The sequence below is a fragment of the Staurois parvus genome, unplaced genomic scaffold (assembly GCF_062004578.1).
Source record: "Staurois parvus isolate SC_StPar_1 unplaced genomic scaffold, SC_StPar_1.0 ptg003591l, whole genome shotgun sequence".
Classification (NCBI taxonomy): Eukaryota; Metazoa; Chordata; class Amphibia; order Anura; family Ranidae; genus Staurois; species Staurois parvus.
In genome coordinates, this window is record NW_028321387.1 from 19928 (window position 1) to 46101 (window position 26174).

General features: G+C 53.6%; 1 protein-coding gene and 1 pseudogene across 3 annotated transcripts in view; both read right to left on the reverse strand.

Moving 5' to 3' along the window:
- The window catches only part of LOC149427670 (ena/VASP-like protein), a 70336-nt gene that overhangs the window by 16222 nt on the left and 27940 nt on the right, over positions 1-26174 (reverse strand). For all 3 annotated transcript variants that reach the window (XM_089667796.1, XM_089667795.1, XM_089667797.1), the window contains exons 6-7: positions 25753-25813; positions 18048-18114 (exon numbers count right to left, since the gene is read on the reverse strand). In XM_089667796.1, the coding sequence (XP_089523922.1) occupies positions 18048-18114; positions 25753-25813 (128 nt within the window). The remainder of the gene's footprint in view (positions 1-18047; positions 18115-25752; positions 25814-26174) is intronic.
- LOC149427671 (U2 spliceosomal RNA) lies at positions 2314-2473 on the reverse strand (annotated as a pseudogene).

The following is a 26174-nucleotide window of genomic DNA, read 5'->3' on the forward strand; positions in this document are numbered from 1 at the left end:
CTTATTACATTTATTAGGGCCCCTAAATCCCAGAGGGCCCCTGTCTGCACAATAGGTGTGTCTGCCCTGGTTGAGGTCCTAATGGAGGTTTTGGAATGGTCCACAGAATGGTAATTTATAAACTGCCCTGTTGTAGAGGATTGTAGACTCTTCCATGTTTCTATGATATCATCTGTGAGTCACCCCAACTGATACTGAGTGTCACCCCAACTGATACTGAGTGTCACCCCAACTGATACTGAGTGTCACCCCAACTGACATTGAGTCACCCCAACTGATACTGAGTGTCACCCCAACTGATATTGAGTCACCCCAACTAATACTGAGAGTCACCCCAACTGATACTGAGAGTCACCCCAACTGATATTGACAGTCACCCCAACTGATACTGAGTGTCACCCCAACGGATACTGAGAGTCACCCCAACTGATATTGAGAGTCACCCCAACGGATACTGAGAGCCACCCCAACGGATATTGAGAGTCACCCCAACTGATACTGAGAGTCACCCCAACTGATACTGAGTGTCACCCCAACTGAGTCACCCCAACTGATACTGAGTGTCACCCCAACTGAGTCACCCCAACTGACATTGAGTCACCCCAACTGATACTGAGTGTCACCCCAACTGATATTGAGTCACCCCAACTGATACTGAGTGTCACCCCAACTGATACTGAGTGTCACCCCAACTGAGTCACCCCAACTGATATTTAGTCACCCCAACTGATACTGAGTCACCCCAACTGATACCGAGTGTCACCCCAACTGATATTGACAGTCACCCCAACTGATACTGAGAGTCACCCCAACTGATATTGACAGTCACCCCAACTGATGTCACCCCAACTGATACTGAGTGTCACCCCAACTGATACTGAGAGTCACCCCAACGGATACTGAGAGTCACCCCAACTGATATTGAGAGTCACCCCAACGGATATTGAGAGTCACCCCAACTGATACTGAGTGTCACCCCAGCTGATATTGACAGTCACCCCAACTGATACTGAGAGTCACCCCAACTGATATTGACAGTCACCCCAACTGATACTGAGAGTCACCCCAACTGATATTGACAGTCACCCCAACTGATGTCACCCCAACTGATACTGAGTGTCACCCCAACTGATACTGAGAGTCACCCCAACGGATACTGAGAGTCACCCCAACTGATATTGAGAGTCACCCCAACGGATATTGAGAGTCACCCCAACGGATATTGAGAGTCACCCCAACTGATACTGAGAGTCACCCCAACTGATACTGAGTGTCACCCCAACTGATACTGAGAGTCACCCCAACGGATATTGAGAGTCACCCCAACGGATATTGAGAGTCACCCCAACTGATACTGAGAGTCACCCCAACTGATATTAAGAGTCACCCCAACTGATACTGAGTGTCACCCCAACTGATATTGAGTGTCACCCCAACTGATACTGAGAGTCACCCCAACTGATACTGAGAGTCACCCCAACTGATATTGAGAGTCACCCCATTTTTTTTTTTTTTTTTAAGTCCGCAAACGTGCAACTATAACGAAAAAACCCGTAAGTGTTCACAAAAAAAGTGCAAGTGCAAAACACCACACGAAAAAGTGCACTTAGGGGTGTGCTGTGTCCTACCCCTAAAGGGGCTTGGACCACTTACCCTGATCCCCCGGGGCACGAAGCTCCTGACGGGGACAAGGTTCCCAATTGGTCCTCCTGGCCAAAAGGCCTGGTGGACCACCGTTCCCTATGCCCAGCCGAAGCCGGACATCCAGTACTAGGCAAGGGGGCTCTCCCGAAGAAAAGCCCCCTAGGGATCAGGGGAGGAAGGAACCAAAAGGCCACACATCCTCCCCCTAGACTTCAGGGTAGGCCCGAGGACCCACACCCTCCATCCGTGAAAAACACACACATAAGAGCAGAAAAAGTGACAAACGTGGGAGTGCATAATAACTAAATAGAATAGAAAAAATAAAAAAGTGGTACCGTGCCGAATTGTGCACAGACCGGGCCCTGAGGCCTGTAGCAAAAATTGCCCTGGTCCTAGCCAAAAGACCTGGTCCTTAGGACGCTGTGCAAAAAGAGGTGAAAAACAGTGGCCATGTGCCATCTTCACACCGTGGGGTCCCACACCCAGGTGTTACTAGTGACACCCCTGAGAGCATCTTCCCCAGGGGGCACTGAGTTTGCAGACTTTTTGCGTCCCCAGCCCCTGGCCAGACCAAGGTAGATCGTCCAAATCAGGAGGTACTGGGTCCTTCAGACGTTCCAAAGGAGAATTACTCCCGAGGCCCCAGAACGAATCATGGCGCTCCCCGGTTTCTGTTCCCCCCGTAATAGCCATCCAGACCCCCATCATACCAGTGAGGGTACTATACAACAACCATCCCCGCAAAGCTAGAATGGTCGGGAGCCCCCCCACTGGACACTGATAAGAACAGATACTACACTTGATCTTAGCCAAAAGGCCGAGAAGCGATTGAGAGTCACCCCAACTGATACTGAGAGTCACCCCAACTGTTATTGAGTGTCACCCCAACTGATATTGAGTGTCACCCCAACTGATACTGAGTGTCACCCCAACTGATACTGAGAGTCACCCCAACTGTTATTGAGTGTCACCCCAACTGATATTGAATGTCACCCCAACTGATACTGAGTGTCACCCCAACTGAGTCACCCCAACTGATACTGAGTGTCACCCCAACTGAGTCACCCCAACTGATACTGAGAGTCACCCCAACTGATATTGAGAGTCACCCCAACTGATACTGAGAGTCACCCCAACTGTTATTGAGTGTCACCCCAACTGATATTGAGTGTCACCCCAACTGATACTGAGTGTCACCCCAACTGAGTCACCCCAACTGATACTGAGTGTCACCCCAACTGAGTCACCCCAACTGATACTGAGTGTCACCCCAACTGATATTGAGAGTCACCCCAACTGATATTGAGTGTCACCCCAACTGATACTGAGTGTCACCCCAACTGAGTCACCCCAACTGATACTGAGTGTCACCCCAACTGAGTCACCCCAACTGATACTGAGAGTCACCCCAACTGATACTGAGAGTCACCCCAACTGATATTGAGTGTCACCCCAACTGATATTGAGTGTCACCCCAACTGATACTGAGTGTCACCCCAACTGATACTGAGTGTCACCCCTGATCATGGTGATCCAAAGACAATATTTTCTAAGTCATGGAGCTGGAACAAGTATAGATATCTGATGTTCTTCTGACTTCACTGGCTACATGCTTATTTTGGCGATTGAGGCCAGAGACAGCCAGGTAAGTAGCCTGTGGTAAGTAATGGACTTGTTCCACACAGCACAACCTGTGCATTACCAGTCATTCCAACCACCCTGTGAAGTAATTATCATATTAATGAGCACTGGGGGGAAGGGGAGTTCGGAGTGACCGGTCCCATACAGGGAATGCCCCATAGCAGGTGCAGCCTCAGCAGAAGGTCCCCTCAGTGGAAGGGGTGCACTACAAGGACCCTTTCATGGTATAACAACTGGCCAGGCCACCAGAGGCCATGCCCTCCAGTAGTAATAGACCACCAATATTCACAGGCTTATCAGACCTTCTGGAAATTGCCATCTTTGCCGTATTACCATTCCGGGCCTCCAGCATCCAAGTCTGCAAAAGGCCTGGTGTAAGCTGGGAGGTGAGAGCTCTGCCGAGGGCCAGCACAGGCTCTGAATTCATCAAGCACAGACATAAGAACAGAGAGTGCCGGAGATCTACGATGACCACAGATGGCACCAGAAACACGAGACGACACAATCACGGCACACAGCCAATCACTGCTGACATACAGTGGAGGGGCCCGATTTGTGGGCTGGACTGGTGGGCACTGCCAGCAGGATCCCGAGACATCTAGGAAGCTGCCATGTGGTCTGTACTGGTATGTATTGGTCTGTACTGGTATATACTGGTCTGTACTGGTCTGTACTGGTCTGTACTAGTATGTGTTGGTCTGTACTGGTATGTATTGGTCTGTACTGGTATATACTGGTCTGTACTGGTCTGTACTGGTCTGTACTGGTATGTATTGGTCTGTACTGGTATATACTGGTCTGTACTGGTCTGTACTGGTATATACTGGTCTGTACTAGTATGTGTTGGTCTGTACTGGTATATACTGGTCTGTACTAGTATGTGTTGGTCTGTACTGGTATATACTAGTCTAAACTGGTTTGTACTGGTATGTGTTGGTCTGTACTGCTCTGTACTGGCATATACTGGTCTGTGTTTGTCTGTACTGGTATATACTGGTCTGTACTGGTATGTGTTGGTCTGTACTGGTATATACTGGTCTGTACTGGTATGTGTTGGTCTGTACTGGTATATACTGGTCTGTACTGGTATGTGTTGGTCTGTACTGGTATATACTGGTCAGTACTGGTATGTGTTGGTCTGTACTGGTATATACTGGTATATACTGGTCTGTGTTGGTCTGTACTGGTATATACTGGTCTGTACTGGTATGTGTTGGTCTGTACTGGTATATACTGGTCTGTACTGGTATGTGTTGGTCTGTACTGGTATATACTGGTCTGTACTGGTATGTGTTGGTCTGTACTGGTATACAGTCAGGTCCATAAATATTGGGACATGGACACAATTCTAACATTTTTGGCTCTATACACCACAATGGATCTGAAATGAAACGAACAAGATGTGCTTTACCTGCAGACTGTCAGCTTTAATTTGAGGGTATTTACATCCAAATCAGGTGAACGGTGTAGGAATTACAACAGTTTGCATATGTACCTCCCACTTGTTAAGGGACCAAAAGTAATGGGACAGAATAATAATCATAAATCAAACTTTCACTTTTTAATACTTGGTTACAAATCCTTTGCAGTCAATGACAGCCTGAAGTGTGGAACGCATAGACATCACCAGACGCTGGGTGTCATCCCTGGTGATGCTCTGCCAGGCCTTTACTGCAACTGTCTTCAGTTCCTGCTTGTTCTTGGGGCATTTTCCCTTCAGTTTTGTCTTCAGCAAGTGAAATGCTCCATCGGATTCAGGTCAGGTGATTGGCCATTGCAGAACATTCCACCTCTTTGGTTGCTTTTGCAGTCTGCTTTGGGTCATTGTCCATCTGCACTGTGAAGCGTCCAATGAGTTGTGAAGCATTTGGCTGAATATGAGCCGATAATATTCCCGAAACACTTCACAATTCATCCGGCTGCTTCTGTCAGCCGTCACATCATCAATAAATACAAGAGAAGCAGTTCCATTGGCAGCCATACATGCCCACGCCATGACACTACCACCACCATGATCACTGATGAGGTGGTATGCTGAGGACCATGAGCAGTTCCTTCTCCATCCTCTTCTCTTCCCATCACTCTGGTACAAGTTGATGTCGGTCTCATCTGTCCATAGGATGTTGTTCCAGAACTGTGAAGGCTTTTTTACATGTCGTTTGGCAAACTCTAATCTGGCCTTCCTGTGTTTGAGGCTCACCAATGGTTTCCATCTTGTGGTGAACCCTCTGTATTCACTCTGGTGAAGTCTTCTCCTGATTGGTGACTTTGACACACATACACCTACCTCCTGGAGAGTGTTCTTGATCCGGCCAACTGTTGTGAAGGGTGTTTTCTTCACCAGGGAAAGAATTCTTCGCTCATCCACCACAGTTGTTTTCCGTGGTCTTCCGGGTCTTTTGGTGTTGCTGGGCTCACCGGTGCGTTCCTTCTTTTTAAGAATGTTCCAAACAGTTGTTTTGGCCACGCCTAATGTTTTTGCTATCTCTCTGATGGGTTTGTTTTGTTGTTTCAGCCTAATGATGGCTTCACTGATAGTGACAGCTCTTTGGGTCTCATCTTGGGAGTTGACAGCAACAGATTCCAAATGCAAATAGCACACTTGAAATGAACTCTGGACCTTTTATCTGCTCATTGTAATTGGGATAATGAGGGAATAACACACACCTGGCCATGGAACAGCTGAGAAGCCAATTGTCCCATTACTTTTGGTCCCTTAACAAGTGGGAGGCACATAGGCAAACTGTTGTCATTCCTACACCGTTCACCTGATTTGGATGTAAATACCCTCAAATTAAAGCTGACAGTCTGCAGGTAAAGCACATCTTGTTCGTTTCATTTCAAATCCATTGTGGTGTATAGAGCCAAAAATGTTAGAGTTGTGTCCATGTCCCAATATTTATGGACCTGACTGTATACTGGTCCCATCTGGTCTTCTACACATTATATAAGCTGTACGGCAAGCCATAGATCAGTGGTTCTCAACCTTTCTAATGCCGCGACCCCTTAATACAGTTCCTCATGTTGTGGTGACCCCCAACCATAAAATTATTTTCGTTGCTACTTCATAACTGTAATTTTGCAGTGGGAGGAATAGTGCCCCATCATTGGTGTCAGTGGGAGGAATAGTGCCCCATCATTGGTGTCAGTGGGAGGAATAGTGCCCCATCATTGGTATCAGTGGGAGAAATAGTGCCCCATCATTGGTATCAGTGGGATGAATAGTGTCCCATCATTGGTGTCAGTGGGAGGAATAGTGCCCCATCATTGGTGTCAGTGGGAGGAATAGTGCCCCATCATTGGTGTCAGTGGGAGAAATAGTGCCCCATCATTGGTGTCAGTGGGAGGAATAGTGCCCCATCATTGGTGTCAGTGGGAGGAATAGTGCCCCATCATTGGTGTCAGTGGGAGGAATAGTGCCCATCATTGGTGTCAGTGGGAGGAATAGTGCCCCATCATTGGTGTCAGTGGGAGGAATAGCGCCCCATCATTGGTGTCAGTGGGAGGAATAGTGCCCATCATTGGTGTCAGTGGGAGGAATAGTGCCCCATCATTGGTGTCAGTGGGAGGAATAGTGCCCCATCATTGGTGTCAGTGGGAGGAATAGTGCCCCATCATTGGTGTCAGTGGGAGGAATAGTGCCCCATCATTGGTATCAGTGGGAGAAATAGTGCCCCATCATTGGTATCAGTGGGATGAATAGTGTCCCATCATTGGTGTCAGTGGGAGGAATAGTGCCCCATCATTGGTGTCAGTGGGAGGAATAGTGCCCCATCATTGGTGTCAGTGGGAGAAATAGTGCCCCATCATTGGTGTCAGTGGGAGGAATAGTGCCCCATCATTGGTGTCAGTGGGAGGAATAGTGCCCCATCATTGGTGTCAGTGGGAGGAATAGTGCCCATCATTGGTGTCAGTGGGAGGAATAGTGCCCCATCATTGGTGTCAGTGGGAGGAATAGCGCCCCATCATTGGTGTCAGTGGGAGGAATAGTGCCCATCATTGGTGTCAGTGGGAGGAATAGTGCCCCATCATTGGTGTCAGTGGGAGGAATAGTGCCCCATCATTGGTGTCAGTGGGAGGAATAGTGCCCATCATTGGTGTCAGTGGGGGGAATAGTGCCCCATCATCGGTGTCAGTGGGAGGAATAGTGCCCCATCACTGATGTCAGTGGGAGGAATAGTGCCCCATCATTGGTGTCAGTGGGAGGAATAGTGCCCCATCATTGGTATCAGTGGGAGGAATAGTGCCCCATCATTGGTGTCAGTGGGAGGAATAGTGCCCCATCGTTGGTGTCAGTGGGAGGAATAGTGCCCCATCACTGATGTCAGTGGGAGGAATAGTACCCCATCGTTGGTGTCAGTGGGATGAATAGTGTCCCATCGTTGGTGTCAGTGGGAGGAATAGTACCCCATCGTTGGTGTCAGTGGGATGAATAGTGTCCCATCGTTGATGTCAGTGGGAGGAATAGTACCCCATCGTTGGTGTCAGTGGGATGAATAGTGCCCCATCATTGGTGTCAGTGGGAGGAATAGTGTCCCATCATTGGTGTCAGTGGGAGGAATAGTGCCCCATCATTGGTGTCAGTGGGAGGAATAGTGTCCCATCATTGGTGTCAGTGTGAGGAATAGTGCCCCATCATTGGTGTCAGTGGGAGGAATAGTGTCCCATCATTGGTGTCAGTGGGAGGAATAGTGTCCCATCATTGGTGTCAGTGGAGGAATAGTGCCCCATCATCGGTGTCAGTGGGAGGAATAGTGCCCCATCACTGATGTCAGTGGGAGGAATAGTGCCCCATCATTGGTGTCAGTGGGAGGAATAGTGCCCCATCATTGGTATCAGTGGGAGGAATAGTGCCCCATCATTGGTGTCAGTGGGAGGAATAGTGCCCCATCATTGGTGTCAGTGGGAGGAATAGTGCCCCATCGTTGGTGTCAGTGGGAGGAATAGTGCCCCATCACTGATGTCAGTGGGAGGAATAGTACCCCATCGTTGGTGTCAGTGGGAGGAATAGTGCCCCATCATTGGTGTCAGTGGGAGGAATAGTGCCCCATCATTGGTGTCAGTGGGAGGAATAGCGCCCCATCATTGGTGTCAGTGGGAGGAATAGTGCCCCATCATTGGTGTCAGTGGGAGGAATAGCGCCCCATCATTGGTGTCAGTGGGATGAATAGTGTCCCATCGTTGGTGTCAGTGGGAGGAATAGTGCCCCATCATTGGTGTCAGTGGGAGGAATAGTGCCCCATCATTGGTGTCAGTGGGAGGAATAGCGCCCCATCATTGGTGTCAGTGGGAGGAATAGTGTCCCATCATTGGTGTCAGTGGGAGGAATAGTGCCCCATCATCGGTATCAGTGGGAGGAATAGTGCCCCATCATTGGTGTCAGTGGGAGGAATAGTGCCCCATCATTGGTATCAGTGGGAGGAATAGTGCCTCATCATTGGTGTCAGTGGGAGGAATAGTGCCCCATCATTGGTGTCAGTGGGAGGAATAGTGCCCCATCATTGGTATCAGTGGGAGGAATAGTGTCCCATCATTGGTGTCAGTGGGGGGAATAGTGCCCCATCATTGGTGTCAGTGGGAGGAATAGTGCCTCATCATTGGTGTCAGTGGGGGGAATAGTGTCCCATCATTGGTGTCAGTGGGAGGAATAGTGCCCCATCATTGGTGTCAGTGGGGGGAATAGTGTCCCATCATTGGTGTCAGTGGGAGGAATAGTGCCTCATCATTGGTGTCAGTGGGAGGAATAGTGCCCCATCATTGGTGTCAGTGGGAGGAATAGCGCCCCATCATTGGTGTCAGTGGGAGGAATAGCGCCCCATCATTGGTGTCAGTGGAGGAATAGTGACCCATCATTGGTGTCAGTGGGAGGAATAGTGCCCCATCATCGGTATCAGTGGGAGGAATAGTGCCCCATCGTTGGTGTCAGTGGGAGGAATAGTGTCCCATCATTGGTGTCAGTGGGAGGAATAGTGCCCCATCGTTGGTGTCAGTGGGAGGAATAGTGCCCCATCGTTGGTGTCAGTGGGAGGAATAGTGTCCCATCATTGGTGTCAGTGGGAGGAATAGCGCCCCATCGTTGGTGTCAGTGGGAGGAATAGTGTCCCATCGTTGGTGTCAGTGGGAGGAATAGTGCCCCATCACTGATGTCAGTGGGAGGAATAGTGCCCCATCATTGGTGTCAGTGGGGGGAGGAATAGTGTCCCATCATTGGTATCAGTGGGGGGAGGAATAGTGTCCCATCATTGGTGTCAGTGGGGGGAGGAATAGTGTCCCATCATTGGTATCAGTAGGGGGAGGAATAGTGCCCCATCGTTGGTGTCAGTGGGAGGAATAGTGCCCCATCGTTGGTGTCAGTGGGAGGAATAGTGCCCCATCGTTGGTGTCAGTGGGAGGAATAGTGCCCCATCGTTGGTGTCAGTGGGGGGAGGAATAGTGCCCCATCATTGGTGTCAGTGGGGGGAGGAATAGTGCCCCATCATTGGTGTCAGTGGGGGGAGGAATAGTGCCCCATCGTTGGTGTCAGTGGGGGGAGGAATAGTGCCCCATCGTTGGTATTAGTGACACCAATGATGGGGCACTATTCCTCCCACTGACACCAATGATACTTACCTTGCTGACCCCTGCTCCAGCCTGGGCTCGCTCTCTCACTTACCTGTCAGCTGTCTTCCTTCTCTGGCCTCTCCTCTTCACTCGCTCCTGCAGCTCCCTCGATCTTCGATCTGCGCGCTCTGCCGCTCGGCTCCTCCTCTCCAAGCTCCACCTCCTCGCCGGTGATTGGCCGCCTGTGTGCCTCTCCTGAGCTACAGTTCCGGTGGCCAATCAGCGGCGAGGAGGCGGAGCTGTTGAGTGATCCCGGAGGTGTGGCCAGGTGACAGGGGCAGCATATCATCCCGCCCACACAGCGCCTGAGACAGGAGCGGCGTCTCGGTTCCTAAGACCATCGGAAATATGTGTTTTCCGATGGTGTTAGGCGACCCCTGGGAAATGGTCGTTCGACCCCCAAAGGGGCCCCGACCCCCAGGATGAGAACCGCTGCCATAGAGGAATCATTGGTGGAAGGAAAGACGATTGCTCAATTCCCCCATCAGCACAGTCAGTGGGGGGAGGGGATGCCTGCTGCATCTGAAGGCGGGGTGAAGGGGGTGTGGGGAGCCTTCCCAGCTGGCAGAACACAATGATCTCTGCAGGCGGTAATCACCTGATAATAATCTGCCAATCGATGGAAGAACTTCCGTACAGCCAGCCGGCCCATAGATGGAGGGACTCTCAGCCGGCCCATAGATGGAGGGACTCTCAGCCGGTCCATAGATGGAGGGACTCTCAGCCGGCCCATAGATGGAGGGACTCTCAGCCGCTCCGTACTGAACTCCCCGAGATTCCATCCATGTATGGCGGCCTAAGATCTCTATGGTCCCTCTGGGTCTCCAGAAGGCGGAGCCTCATCCCTGGGCTGGTCCTACAACACTGGCAGCATGCTGGAGGCAGTGATGACATATATACCAATGGGGGCCACCAGGCCTCCAATACCCATCAGTCCTATCTGCCCGGAGTAGAGCGCACCTACCACCACCTACCACCACATAGGGTGCACCTACCACCACCTACCACCACATAGAGCGCACCTACCACCACCTACCACCACATAGAGCGCACCTACCACCACCTACCACCACATAGGGTGCACCTAGCACCACCTACCACCACATAGAGCGCACCTACCACCACATAGAGCGCACCTACCACCACCTACCACCACATAGAGCGCACCTACCACCACCTACCACCACATAGAGCGCACCTACCACCACCTACCACCACATAGAGCGCACCTACCACCACCTACCACCACATAGAGCGCACCTACCACCACCTACCACCACATAGAGCGCACCTACCACCACCTACCACCACATAGAGCGCACCTACCACCACATAGAGCGCACCTACCACCACATAGAGCGCACCTACCACCACATAGAGCGCACCTACCACCACATAGAGCGCACCTACCACCACCTACCACCACATAGAGCGCACCTACCACCACCTACCACCACATAGAGCGCACCTACCACCACATAGAGCGCACCTACCACCACCTACCACCACATAGAGCGCACCTACCACCACCTACCACCACATAGAGCGCACCTACCACCACCTACCACCACATAGAGCGCACCTACCACCACATAGAGCGCACCTACCACCACATAGAGCGCACCTACCACCACCTACCACCACATAGAGCGCACCTACCACCACATAGAGCGCACCTACCACCACCTACCACCACATAGGGCGCACCAACCACCACCTACCACCACATAGAGCGCACCTACCACCACCTACCACCACATAGAGCGCACCTACCACCACATAGAGCGCACCTACCACCACCTACCACCACATAGGGTGCACCTACCACCACATAGAGCGCACCTACCACCACCTACCACCACATAGGGTGCACCTAGCACCACCTACCACCACATAGAGCGCACCTACCACCACATACCACCACATAGAGCGCACCTAGCACCACCTACCACCACATAGGGTGCACCTAGCACCACCTACCACCACATAGGGTGCACCTAGCACCACCTACCACCACATAGAGCGCACCTACCACCACCTACCACCACATAGAGCGCACCTACCACCACATACCACCACATAGAGCGCACCTACCACCACACAGGGTGCACCTACCACCACCTACCACCACACAGGGTGCACCTACCACCACCTACCACCACATAGGGTGCACCTACCATCACCTACCACCACATAGAGCGCACCTACCACCACATACCACCACATAGAGCGCACCTACCACCACCTACCACCACATAGAGCGCACCTACCACCACATACCACCACATAGGGTGCACCTACCACCACATAGGGTGCACCTACCACCACCTACCACCACATAGAGCGCACCTACCACCACATAGGGTGCACCTACCACCACCTACCACCACATAGAGCGCACCTACCACCACCTACCACCACATAGGGTGCACCTACCACCACATAGAGCGCACCTACCACCACCTACCACCACATAGAGCGCACCTACCACCACCTACCACCACATAGAGCGCACCTACCACCACCTACCACCACATAGAGCGCACCTACCACCACCTACCACCACATAGAGCGCACCTACCACCACCTACCACCACATAGAGCGCACCTACCACCACATAGGGTGCACCTACCACCACATAGAGCGCACCTACCACCACATAGAGTGCACCTACCACCACCTACCACCACATAGGGCGCACCTACCACCACCTACCACCACATAGGGTGCACCTACCACCACATAGAGCGCACCTACCACCACATAGAGCGCACCTACCACCACCTACCACCACATAGAGCGCACCTACCACCACCTACCACCACATAGAGCGCACCTACCACCACCTACCACCACATAGGGTGCACCTACCACCACCTACCACCACATAGAGCGCACCTACCACCAGATAGAGCGCACCTACCACCACATAGGGTGCACCTACCACCACATAGAGCGCACCTACCACCACCTACCACCACATAGAGCGCACCTACCACCAGATAGAGTGCACCTACCACCACATAGAGCGCACCTACCACCAGATAGAGTGCACCTACCACCACATAGGGTGCACCTACCACCACATAGGGTGCACCTACCACCACATAGAGCGCACCTACCACCACATAGGGTGCACCTACCACCACATAGGGTGCACCTACCACCACATAGAGCGCACCTACCACCACCTACCACCACATAGAGCGCACCTACCACCACCTACCACCACATAGAGCGCACCTACCACCACCTACCACCACATAGAGCGCACCTACCACCACATAGGGTGCACCTACCACCACATAGGGTGCACCTACCACCACATAGGGCGCACCTACCACCACCTACCACCACATAGAGCGCACCTACCACCACCTACCACCACATAGAGCGCACCTACCACCACATAGAGTGCACCTACCACCACATAGAGTGCACCTACCACCACATAGAGCGCACCTACCACCACATAGGGTGCACCTACCACCACATAGAGCGCACCTACCACCACATAGGGTGCACCTACCACCACATAGAGTGCACCTACCACCACATAGAGTGCACCTACCACCACATAGGGTGCACCTACCACCACATAGAGCGCACCTACCACCACATAGGGTGCACCTACCACCACATAGAGTGCACCTACCACCACATAGGGTGCACCTACCACCACATAGAGCGCACCTACCACCACCTACCACCACATAGAGCGCACCTACCACCACCTACCACCACATAGGGTGCACCTACCACCACATAGAGTGCACCTACCACCACATAGAGCGCACCTACCACCACCTACCACCACATAGAGCGCACCTACCACCACATAGAGCGCACCTACCACCACCTACCACCACATAGGGTGCACCTACCACCACATAGGGTGCACCTACCACCACATAGGGTGCACCTACCACCACCTACCACCACATAGGGTGCACCTACCACCACCTACCACCACATAGAGCGCACCTACCACCACATAGAGCGCACCTACCACCACCTACCACCACATAGAGCGCACCTACCACCACATAGGGTGCACCTACCACCACATAGAGCGCACCTACCACCAGATAGAGCACATGTACATGTCAGCCCACCTCCTCCCTCCTCCTCCATGTCCACTAACCAGCTAGTGGGAGTAGGGAAGTTACATCTTGATTGATGGTGGCTTCACCTCTCCGTTATTCTAAGACACAGCCTGTGACTGGCAGCTGCACCCCCCACCTCCTCCCACCTCCAGCTGCACCCCCCACCTCCTCCCACCTCCAGCTGCACCCCCCACCTCCTCCCTCCTCCAGCTGCACCCCCCACCTCCAGCTGCACCCCCCACCTCCTCCCTCCTCCAGCTGCACCCCCCACCTCCTCCCACCTCCAGCTGCACCCCCCACCTCGTCCCGCCTCCAGCTGCACCCCCCACCTGCTCCCGCCTCCAGCTGCACCCCCCACCTCCTCCCTCCTCCAGCTGCACCCCCCACCTCCTCCCTCCTCCAGCTTCACGCCCCACCTCCTCCCACCTCCAGCTGCACCCCCCACCTCCTCCAGCCTCACCCCCCACCTCCTCCCTCCTCCAGCTGCACCCCCCACCTCCTCCCGCCTCCAGCTGCACCCCCCACCTCGTCCCGCCTCCAGCTGCACCCCCCACCTCCTCCCTCCTCCAGCTGCACCCCCCACCTCCTCCCACCTCCAGCTGCACCCCCCACCTCGTCCCTCCTCCAGCTGCACCCCCCACCTCCTCCCACCTCCAGCCTCACCCCCACCTCCTCCCACCTCAAGCTGCACCCCCACCTCCTCCAGCCTCACCCCCCACCTCCTCCCACCTCCAGCTGCACCCCCCACCTCCTCCCACCTCCAGCTGCACCCCCCACCTCCTCCCTCCTCCAGCTTCACTCCCCACCTCCTCCCACCTCAAGCTGCACCCCCACCTCCTCCAGCCTCACCCCCCACCTCCTCCCACCTCCAGCTGCACCCCCCACCTCCTCCCGCCTCCAGCCTCACCCCCCACCTCCTCCCTCCCCCAGCTTCACCCCCCACCTCCTCCCACCTCCAGCTGCACCCCCCACCTCCTCCCTCCTCCAGCTGCACCCCCCACCTCCTCCCGCCTCCAGCTGCACCCCCCACCTCGTCCCGCCTCCAGCTGCACCCCCCACCTCCTCCCTCCTCCAGCTTCACTCCCCACCTCCTCCCACCTCCAGCTGCACCCCCCACCTCCTCCCACCTCCAGCTGCACCCCCCACCTCCTCCCTCCTCCAGCTGCACCCCCCACCTCCTCCCTCCTCCAGCTTCACTCCCCACCTCCTCCCACCTCCAGCTGCACCCCCCACCTCCTCCCACCTCCAGCTGCACCCCCCACCTCCTCCCACCTCCAGCTTCACTCCCCACCTCCTCCACCTCCAGCTGCACCCCCCACCTCCTCCCTCCTCCAGCTTCACTCCCCACCTCCTCCCTCCCCCAGCTTCACTCCCCACCTCCTCCCGCCTCCAGCTGCACCCCCCACCTCCTCCCACCTCCAGCTGCACCCCCCACCTCCTCCCACCTCCAGCTTCACTCCCCACCTCCTCCACCTCCAGCTGCACCCCCCACCTCCTCCCTCCTCCAGCTTCACTCCCCACCTCCTCCCTCCCCCAGCTTCACTCCCCACCTCCTCCCGCCTCCAGCTGCACCCCCCACCTCCTCCCACCTCCAGCTGCACCCCCCACCTCCTCCCTCCTCCAGCTTCACTCCCCACCTCCTCCCACCTCCAGCTGCACCCCCCACCTCCTCCCACCTCCAGCTTCACTCCCCACCTCCTCCCACCTCCAGCTGCACCCCCCACCTCCTCCCTCCTCCAGCTTCACCCCCCACCTCCTCCCACCTCCAGCTTCACTCCCCACCTCCTCCCACCTCCAGCTGCACCCCCCACCTCCTCCCGCCTCAAGCCGCACCCCCACCTCCTCCCGCCTCCAGCCGCACCCCCCACCTCCTCCCACCTCCAGCTGCACCCCCCACCTCGTCCCTCCTCCAGCTGCACCCCCCACCTCCTCCCACCTCCAGCTGCACCCCCCACCTCCTCCCTCCTCCAGCTGCACCCCCCACCTCCTCCCTTCTCCAGCTTCACTCCCCACCTCCTCCCGCCTCCAGCTGCACCCCCCACCTCCTCCAGCTTCACCCCCCACCTCCTCCCGCCTCCAGCTGCACCCCCCACCTCCTCCCGCCTCCAGCTTCACCCCCCACCTCCTCCCGCCTCCAGCTGCACCCCCCACCTCCTCCCTCCTCCAGCTGCACCCCCCACCTCCTCCCACCTCCAGCTTCACTCCCCACCTCCTCCCACCTCCAGCTGCACCCCCCACCTCCTCCCACCTCCAGCTTCACTCCCCACCTCCTCCCACCTCCAGCTGCACCCCCCACCTCCTCCCTCCTCCAGCTTCACTCCCCACCTCCTCCCACCTCAAGCTGCACCCCCAACTCCTCCAGCCTCACCCCCCACCTCCTCCCGCCTCCAGCTGCACCCCCCACCTCCTCCCTCCCCCAGCTTCACTCCCCACCTCCTCCCGCCTCCAGCTGCACCCCCCACCTCCTCCCACCTCCAGCTGCACCCCCCACCTCCTCCCTCCTCCAGCTGCACCCCCCACCTCCAGCTGCACCCCCCACCTCCTCCCTCCTCCAGCCTCACCCCCCACCTCCTCCCGCCTCCAGCCGCACCCCCCACCTCCTCCCACCTCCAGCTGCACCCCCCACCTCCTCCCACCTCCAGCTGCACCCCCCACCTCCTCCCTTCTCCAGCTGCACCCCCCACCTCCTCCCTTCTCCAGCTTCACTCCCCACCTCCTCCCGCTGCACCCCCCACCTCCTCCAGCTTCACCCCCCACCTCCTCCCGCCTCCAGCTGCACCCCCCACCTCCTCCCGCCTCCAGCTTCACCCCCCACCTCCTCCCGCCTCCAGCTGCACCCCCCACCTCCTCCCTTCTCCAGCTTCACCCCCCACCTCCTCCCGCCTCCAGCTGCACCCCCACCTCCTCCCACCTCCAGCTGCACCCCCCACCTCCTCCCGCCTCAAGCCGCACCCCCACCTCCTCCAGCCTCACCCCCCACCTCCTCCCGCCTCCAGCCGCACCCCCCACCTCCTCCCACCTCCAGCTGCACCCCCCACCTCCTCCCGCCTCCAGCTGCACCCCCCACCTCCTCCCTCCTCCAGCTGCACCCCCCACCTCCTCCCTTCTCCAGCTTCACTCCCCACCTCCTCCCGCCTCCAGCTGCACCCCCCACCTCCTCCCGCCTCCAGCTTCACCCCCCACCTCCTCCCGCCTCCAGCTGCACCCCCCACCTCCTCCCACCTCCAGCTGCACCCCCCACCTCCTCCCGCCTCCAGCTTCACCCCCCACCTCCTCCCGCCTCCAGCTGCACCCCCCACCTCCTCCCGCCTCCAGCTTCACCCCCCACCTCCTCCCGCCTCCAGCTGCACCCCCCACCTCCTCCAGCTGCACCCCCCACCTCCTCCCGCCTTCTGGCCTACAGCTGGTCCCTAGGTTGGCCAGTCCTGAGTCCATTGCAGGCACCATAGGAGGGGTCCTGGAGCTGTATGTGGGGTCTCAGAGGTGTCGGCTCCATACACAGGAGACACATATATGGAGATGTTCAACCTGCCAAAGGATTTGTATTTCTGTCCATCCAGTCCTGAGACTCACACAGCTCCGCCACCCAGCACAGCCCAGTCGGGGCAGGGAGGAGACCTGATTTCTCTCTGCTGCCGTTAAATAACATTTCTAGGCCTTGCCCCTCCCCCAGTCAGTGATTGGATAGTGAAAGTGGAAGTAGCACAGTGATGAGCTCATCTCACTCTGCTCTCTCCTCCTATCAGCATGCTTCCTGTCAATGCATGAACGAATTGGCTAGCAGTGCGGCTTCTTCCTCTCCCAGTCTGAGCTCTGCTGTACAGAGAGAGCCGGAGGAAGTCAAATTCAGGAACGTACAGAGCACAAGGACTACGAGGGGAGGACAGACAGGCAAGTGTGCAGGGGGGGCCACGCCTAGGCTTTGTACCTAGAGGGCGGCTGGGACTGTATGGGGCTCTTCACTGGGGGGGGGGTTCTATGGCAATGGAATGAGATAGATGAATAGAGCGCAGTGCGGGGCCCGGGGCCACAGTCCATCCAGGACGGCCACTTACCTGGAGAGCAACGATGGGACCGGCTTCTCCACCGAATTACTCCTCTCCCACGGCTTCTTCCCCAAGTCTGCAATGACAGCACAAGCTGCAATTATTACCCCCCCATCAGACACAATTATTACCCCCCCATCAGACAATTATTACCCCCCCATCAGACACAATTATTACCCCCCCATCAGACACAATTATTACCCCCCCATCAGACAATTATTACCCCCCCATCAGACACAATTATTACCCCCCCCATCAGACACAATTATTACCCCCCCATCAGACACAATTATTACCCCCCCCCATCAGACACAATTATTACACCCCCCCATCAGACACAATTATTACCCCCCCCCCCATCAGACACAATTATTACCCCTCCCCCATCAGACACAATTATTACCCCCCATCAGACACAATTATTACCCCCCCCCATCAGACACAATTATTACCTCTCCCCCATCAGACACAATTATTACCCCCCATCAGACACAATTATTACCCCCCCATCAGACACACTGTGTATATGTAGGAACAGGTATATACAGTATATATAGGTAGACCCCCCCCCCCAAACATGGTGTGTATATACAGTATATATAGGTACACCCCCCCCAGACACGGTGTGTATATACAGTATATATAGGTACACCCCCCCCCCCAGACACGGTGTGTATATACAGTATATATAGGTACACCCCCCCCCAGACATGGTGTGTATATACAGTATATATAGGTACACCCCCCCCCAGACATGGTGTGTATATACAGTATATATAGGTACACCCCCCCCCAGACATGGTGTGTATATACAGTATATATAGGTACACCCCCCCCAGACACGGTGTGTATATACAGTATATATAGGTACACCCCCCCCCCAGACACGGTGTGTATATACAGTATATATAGGTACACCCCCCCCAGACACGGTGTGTATATACAGTATATATAGGTACACCCCCCCCCAGACATGGTGTGTATATACAGTATATATAGGTACACCCCCCCCCCCAGACACGGCTTGTATATGCAGGAACAGGTATATACAGTGAAGGAAATGTGTATTTGCCCCCCTGATGGTGAATGTTGGCCCCTCACACAGAAACGATCGGTCTAACAATGGAATGTTCGCCCCTCACACAGAAATGATCGGTCTAACAATGGAATGTTCCCCCTCACACAGAAATGATCGGTCTAACAATGGAGTGTTCGCCCCTCACACAGAAATAATCGGTCTAACAATGGAATGTTCGCCCCTCACACAGAAACGATCGGTCTAACAATGGAATGTTCTCCCCTCACACAGAAATGATCGGTCTAACAATGGAATGTTCGCCCCTCACACAGAAATGATCAATCTAACAATGGAATGTTCGCCCCTCACACAGAAATGATCGGTCTAACAATGGAATGTTCGCCCCTCACACAGAAATGATCGGTCTAACAATGGAATGTTCCCCCCCTCACACAGAAATGATCGGTCTAACAATGGAATGTTCCCCCCTCACACAGAAACGATCGGTCTAACAATGGAATGTTGGCCCCTCACACAGAAATGATCGGTCTAACAATGGAATGTTCGCCCCTCACACAGAAACGATTGGTCTAACAATGGAACGTTCGCCCCTCACACAGAAATGATCGGTCTAACAATGGAACGTTCGCCCCTCACACAGAAACGATCGGTCTAACAATGGAATGTTCCCCCCTCACACAGAAACGATCGGTCTAACAATGGAATGTTGGCCCCTCACACAGAAATGATCAGTCTAACAATGGAATGTTCGCCCCTCACACAGAAACGATCGGTCTAACAATGGAATGTTCGCCCCTCACACAGAAACGATCGGTCTAACAATGGAATGTTCGGTGTAACACTGAGAGACAGAATACAACAACAAATTCAGCAGAAATGCGTCTAACAAATGATGACGGATCTGCATGTTCATGAGGGAAAGAAGGATTTGATCCCCTATCATTCAGCAGGATTTCTGGCTCCCAGGTGTCTCTCATACAGGTAACAAGCTGAGATTAGAAGCAGCCTCTTAAAGGGAGTGCTGCTAATCTCATTGTGGTCCCTGTATAAAAGACACCTGTCCACAGGAGCCATCAAACCATCAGATTCCAAACTCTCCACCATGGCAAAGACCAAAGAGCTGTCCAAGGATGTCAGGGACAAGATGGTAGACCTACACAAGGCTGGACTGGGCTACCAAACTATGGCCAAGCAGCTTGGTGAGAAGGTGACAACAGTTGGTGCAATCATTCACAAATGGAAGAAACACAAAACAAGTGTCAGTCTCCCTAGGTCTGGTGCACCATGCAAGATCTCCCCTCGTGGAGTGTCAATGATCATGAGAACAGGGAGGAATCATCCCAGAACTACACGTGAGGATCTTGTCAATGATCTCCAGGCAGCTGGGACCACAGTCACCAAGAAAACAATTGGTAACACACTACGCCGACAAGGACTGAAATCCTGCAGTGCCCGCACGGTCCCTCTGCTCAAGAAAGCCCATGTCCAGCCCGTCTGAAGTCTGCCACTGAACATCTGAATGATGCAGAGGAGGACTGGTGGGAAGTGTTGTGGTCAGAGGAGACCAAAATCCAGCTCTTTGGCATCAACTCAACTCGCTGTGTTTGGAGGAGGAGGAATGCTGCCTATGACCCCAAGAACACCACCCCAACTGTGACACATGGTGGTGGAAACATTCTGCTTTGGGGGGGTTTTTCTGCTAAGGGGACAGGACAACTGCACCGCATCAAAGGGACGATGGACGGGACAATGTACCCTCAAATCTTGGGTGAGAACCTTCTTCCCTCAGCCAGGGCATTGAAAATGGGTGGTGGATGGGTGTTCCAGCATGACAATGACCCAAAACACACGGCCAAGGCAACAAAGGAGCGGCTCAAGAAGAAGCACATTAAGGTCCTGGAGTGGCCTAGCCAGTCTCCACACCTTCATCCCATGGAAAATCTGTGGAGGAGCTGAAAGTTCGAGTTGCCAAACGTCAGCCACCAAACCTTAATGACTTGGAGAGGATCTGCCAAGAGGAGTGGGCCAAAATCCCTCCTGAGATGTGTGCGAACCTGGGGGCCAACTCCAGGAAACGTCTGACCTCTGTGATGGCCAACAAGGGATTGGCCACCAAGTACTAAGTCATGTTTTGTGAAGGGGATCCAATCCTTCTTTCCCTCATGAACATGCAGATCCGTCATCATTTGTTAGACGCATTTCTGCTGAATTTGTTGTTGTATTCTGTCTCTCAGTGTTACACCGAACATTCCATTGTTAGACCGATCGTTTCTGTGTGAGGGGCGAACATTCCATTGTTAGACCGATCATTTCTGTGTGAGGGGCGAACATTCCATTGTTAGACCGATCGTTTCTGTGTGAGGGGCGAACATTCCATTGTTAGACCGATCATTTCTGTGTGAAGGGCGAACATTCCATTGTTAGACCGATCATTTCTGTGTGAGGGGCGAACATTCCATTGTTAGACCGATCGTTTGTGTGAGGGGCGAACATTCCCTTGTTAGACCGATCATTTCTGTGTGAGGGGCGAACATTCCATTGTTAGACCGATCATTTCTGTGTGAGGGGCGAACATTCCATTGTTAGACCGATCATTTCTGTGTGAGGGGCGAACATTCACCATCAGCCGGGGAGCAAATACACATTTCCTGCACTGTATGTATATATATATATGTATGATGTATGTACAGTGTGTATATAGGGTATACAGTTGTGTTGAAAATACTAGCCGTCAGACATCACTAACCGGATCAATCGCTGTTTTTGGTGGAAATGATATTTCTACATGGCAAATAATTTCCTAGCAGGTGTAGTAGAGTCATAGAAATCCAACAGACCCAACAGTCATGACATGCATGCTGCTGATTCTGTGTCATTGAATCATTCATTGAAAGGGGCGTGTTCACAATAATAGCCGTGTGGAGTTCTATTAGTGAGGTCATTCATTCTTTGATAAACAGGTGGCAATTATTGCCCTTATTTAAGGAAGGAAGGCAGCAAATGTTGGACATGCTGGTTACAGTGCATTTCTCTCTGAAATTCTGAGGAAAATGGGCCGTTCCAGACATTGTTCAGAAGAACAGCGTACCTTGATTAAAAAGTTGATTGGAGGGGAAAACATATAAAGAAGTGCAGAAAATGATCGGCTGCTCAGCTAAAATGATGGCAAATGCTTTAAAATGGCAACCAAAACCTGAAAGACGCGGAAGAAAGCGAAAAACTACCATTGGAATGGATAGAAGAATAGCCAACATGGCGCGGACTCAGCCAACAATCAGCTCCAGGAAGATGAAAGAAGGTGTGACGTTCCCTGTAAGGACTCAGCCAACAATCAGCCCCAGGAAGATGAAAGAAGGTGTGACGTTCCCTGTGAGGACTCAGCCAACAATCAGCCCCAGGAAGATGAAAGAAGGTGTGACGTTCCCTATGAGGACTCAGCCAACAATCAGCTCCAGGAAGATGAAAGAAGGTGTGACGTTCCCTGTGAGGACTCAGCCAACAATCAGCTCCAGGAAGATGAAAGAAGGTGTGACGTTCCCTGTGAGGACTCAGCCAACAATCAGCTCCAGGAAGATGAAAGAAGGTGTGACGTTCCCTGTGAGGACTGTTACAATTAGAAGACGCCGATGTGAAGCCAAGCTATCTGCAAGAAGTCCCCGCAAAGTCCCACTGTTGGGAAAAAGACGTGTGCTGAAGAGGTTACAATCTGCCAAAGAGCACATTGACCGGCCTAAAGAGAAATGGGGCAACATTTTGTGGACTGATGGAAGTAAGATTGGTCTTTTTGGGTCTAGTGGGCGGAGACAGTTTGTCAGACGACCCCCAAACACTGAATTCAAGCCACAGTACACTGTGAAGACCGTGAAGCATGGTGGTGCAAGCATCATGATATGGGGATGTTTCTCATACTACGGTGTTGGGCCTATTTATCGCATACCAGGGATCATGGATCAGTTTGAATCCATCAGAATACTTGAAGAGGTCATGCTGCCTTATGCTGAAGAGGAAATGCCCTTGAAATGGGTGTTCCAACAAGACAACGACCCCAAACACACCAGTAAACGGGCGACATCTTGGTTCCAGACCAACAAGATGGACGTTATGGAGTGGCCAGCCCAATCCCCGGATCTTCATCCAATAGAAAACTTGTGGGGTGACATCAAAAATGCCGTTTCTGAGGCCAAACCAAGAAATCGAGAAGAAGTGTGGAATGTGGTCCAATCATCCTGGGCTGGAATACCTGATCACAGGGGCCAGAAGTTGGGGGACTCCATGCAACACAGATGTACAGCAGTTCTCAGAAACAGTGCGACTACAACCAAATATTCATGAAGTCATTCAAAGGAAAGCAAAATCTTCAAACATTTCTCAGTTTATATAGTGAATGTTGGAGTTTGGAAAGAAGAATACAAACACGGCCATTTTTTTGAACCATCTAATATTCACTTTTCTTCCATTTTTTTAGAGGAACAACACAAATTTGATGTTTTTTTCTTCATGTTGTGATTTGGAATAGAATGTGTCGTGTTCCCAATGCATTTGTGTGGATGGAAATAAAAGGATTAGAAGGATTTGCAGCTTCAGTCACTTTTATCATCACACGGATATTATTTTGAACACAACTGTATGTATATGATGTACGTACGGCGTGTATACAGGAAATCAGATCAGATGGGTATTTCCCCAACACAGCGATTCCATTAGAATGTCTGTTGATGGAGACATGGAGGGATGGATGGATGGAGACATGGATGGATGGAGACATGGATGGATGGATGGAGACATGGGTGGATGGATGGAGACATGGGTGGATGGATGGATGGAGAGAGACATGGATGGATGGATGGATGGAGACATGGGTGGATGGATGGATGGAGAGAGACATGGATGGATGGATGGATGGAGACATGGGTGGATGGATGGAGACATGGATGGATGGATGGAGACATGGGTGGATGGATGGAGAGACATGGATGGATGGATGGATGGAGACATGGGTGGATGGATGGAGACATGGATGGATGGAGACATAGAAGGATGGATGAAGACATGGATGGAGAGAGACATGGGTGGAGACATGGGTTGATGGATGGAGACATGGGTGGAGACATGGGTGGATGGATGGAGACATGGGTGGAGACATGGGTGGATGGATGGAGACATGGGTGGATGGGTGGAGACATGGGTGGAGACATGGGTGGATGGATGGAGACATGGGTGGAGACATGGGTGGATGGGTGGAGACATGGGTGGATGGGTGGAGACATGGGTGGAGACATGGGTGGATGGATGGAGACATGGGTGGAGACATGGGTGGATGGGTGGAGACATGGGTGGATGGGTGGAGACATGGGTGGATGGATGGAGACATGGGTGGAGACATGGGTTGATGGATGGAGACATGGGTGGATGGATGGAGACATGGGTGGAGACATGGGTGGAGACATGGGTGGATGGATGGAGACATGGGTGGAGACATGGGTGGATGGATGGAGACATGGGGGGATGGATGGAGACATGGGTGGAGACATGGGTGGATGGATGGAGACATGGGTGGAGACATGGGTGGATGGGTGGAGACATGGGTGGAGACATGGGTGGATGGGTGGAGACATGGGTGGATGGATGGAGACATGGGTGGAGACATGGGTGGATGGATGGAGACATGGGTGGAGACATGGGTGGGTGGGTGGAGACATGGGTGGAGACATGGGTGGATGGATGGAGACATGGGTGGAGACATGGGTTGATGGATGGAGACATGGGTGGATGGATGGAGACATGGGTGGAGACATGGGTGGATGGATGGAGACATGGGTGGATGGATGGAGACATGGGTGGAGACATGGGTGGATGGATGGAGACATGGGTGGAGACATGGGTGGATGGATGGAGACATGGGTGGAGACATGGGTGGATGGATGGAGACATGGGTGGATGGATGGAGACATGGGTGGAGACATGGGTGGATGGATGGAGACATGGGTGGAGACATGGGTGGATGGATGGAGACATGGGGGGATGGATGGAGACATGGGTGGAGACATGGGTGGATGGATGGAGACATGGGTGGAGACATGGGTGGATGGATGGAGACATGGGTGGAGACATGGGTGGATGGGTGGAGACATGGGTGGAGACATGGGTGGAGACATGGGTGGATGGATGGAGACATGGGTGGAGACATGGGTTGATGGATGGAGACATGGGTGGATGGATGGAGACATGGATGGAGACATGGATGGAGACATGGGTGGATGGATGGAGACATGGATGGAGACATGGGTGGAGACATGGGTGGATGGATGGAGACATGGGTGGAGACATGGGTGGATGGATGGAGACATGGGTGGAGACATGGGTTGATGGATGGAGACATGGGTGGAGACATGGGTTGATGGATGGAGACATGGGTGGATGGATGGAGACATGGGTGGATGGATGGAGACATGGGTGGAGACATGGGTGGATGGATGGAGACATGGGTGGATGGATGGAGACATGGGTGGAGACATGGGTGGAGACATGGGTGGATGGATGGAGACATGGGTGGAGACATGGGTGGATGGATGGAGACATGGGTGGAGACATGGGTGGATGGATGGAGACATGGGTGGAGACATGGGTGGAGACATGGGTGGATGGATGCAGGACGGGGGTAGTGTGTGATCTTACCTGCAGAATTCTGAGGTGTGGGGCCCCGAGTATTGGGAGAAGAGGACAGACTGGCATCGTCCTAAACACAGAAAGAGAAGAATGAAACACGTGAGAAGATGGGGACACGGAGCTCGGCGAGTGTCTCGTAGTTCGTCTCATAGCGATCGATCTGTAGAATGGTCTCCAGTGACGGCCGGACACCTCATGTTCAGTTTGCAGTTGATAAACGCTCAGCGGTGAACTTCGAACTCAATGCAAGTCTATGGGACTCCAAATTATGAATTCAGAAGTGCCGATTGTGAAGGACCTCTGCCAGGGATCGGCCATAGAAGGGGGATGGGGACTCGGGGTTTGGGGACTAGGGGGCTCGGGGACTCGGGGGTTCAGGGACTCGGGATTCGGGGACTAGGGTGCTCGGGGTTAGGGGGACTAGGGGGTTT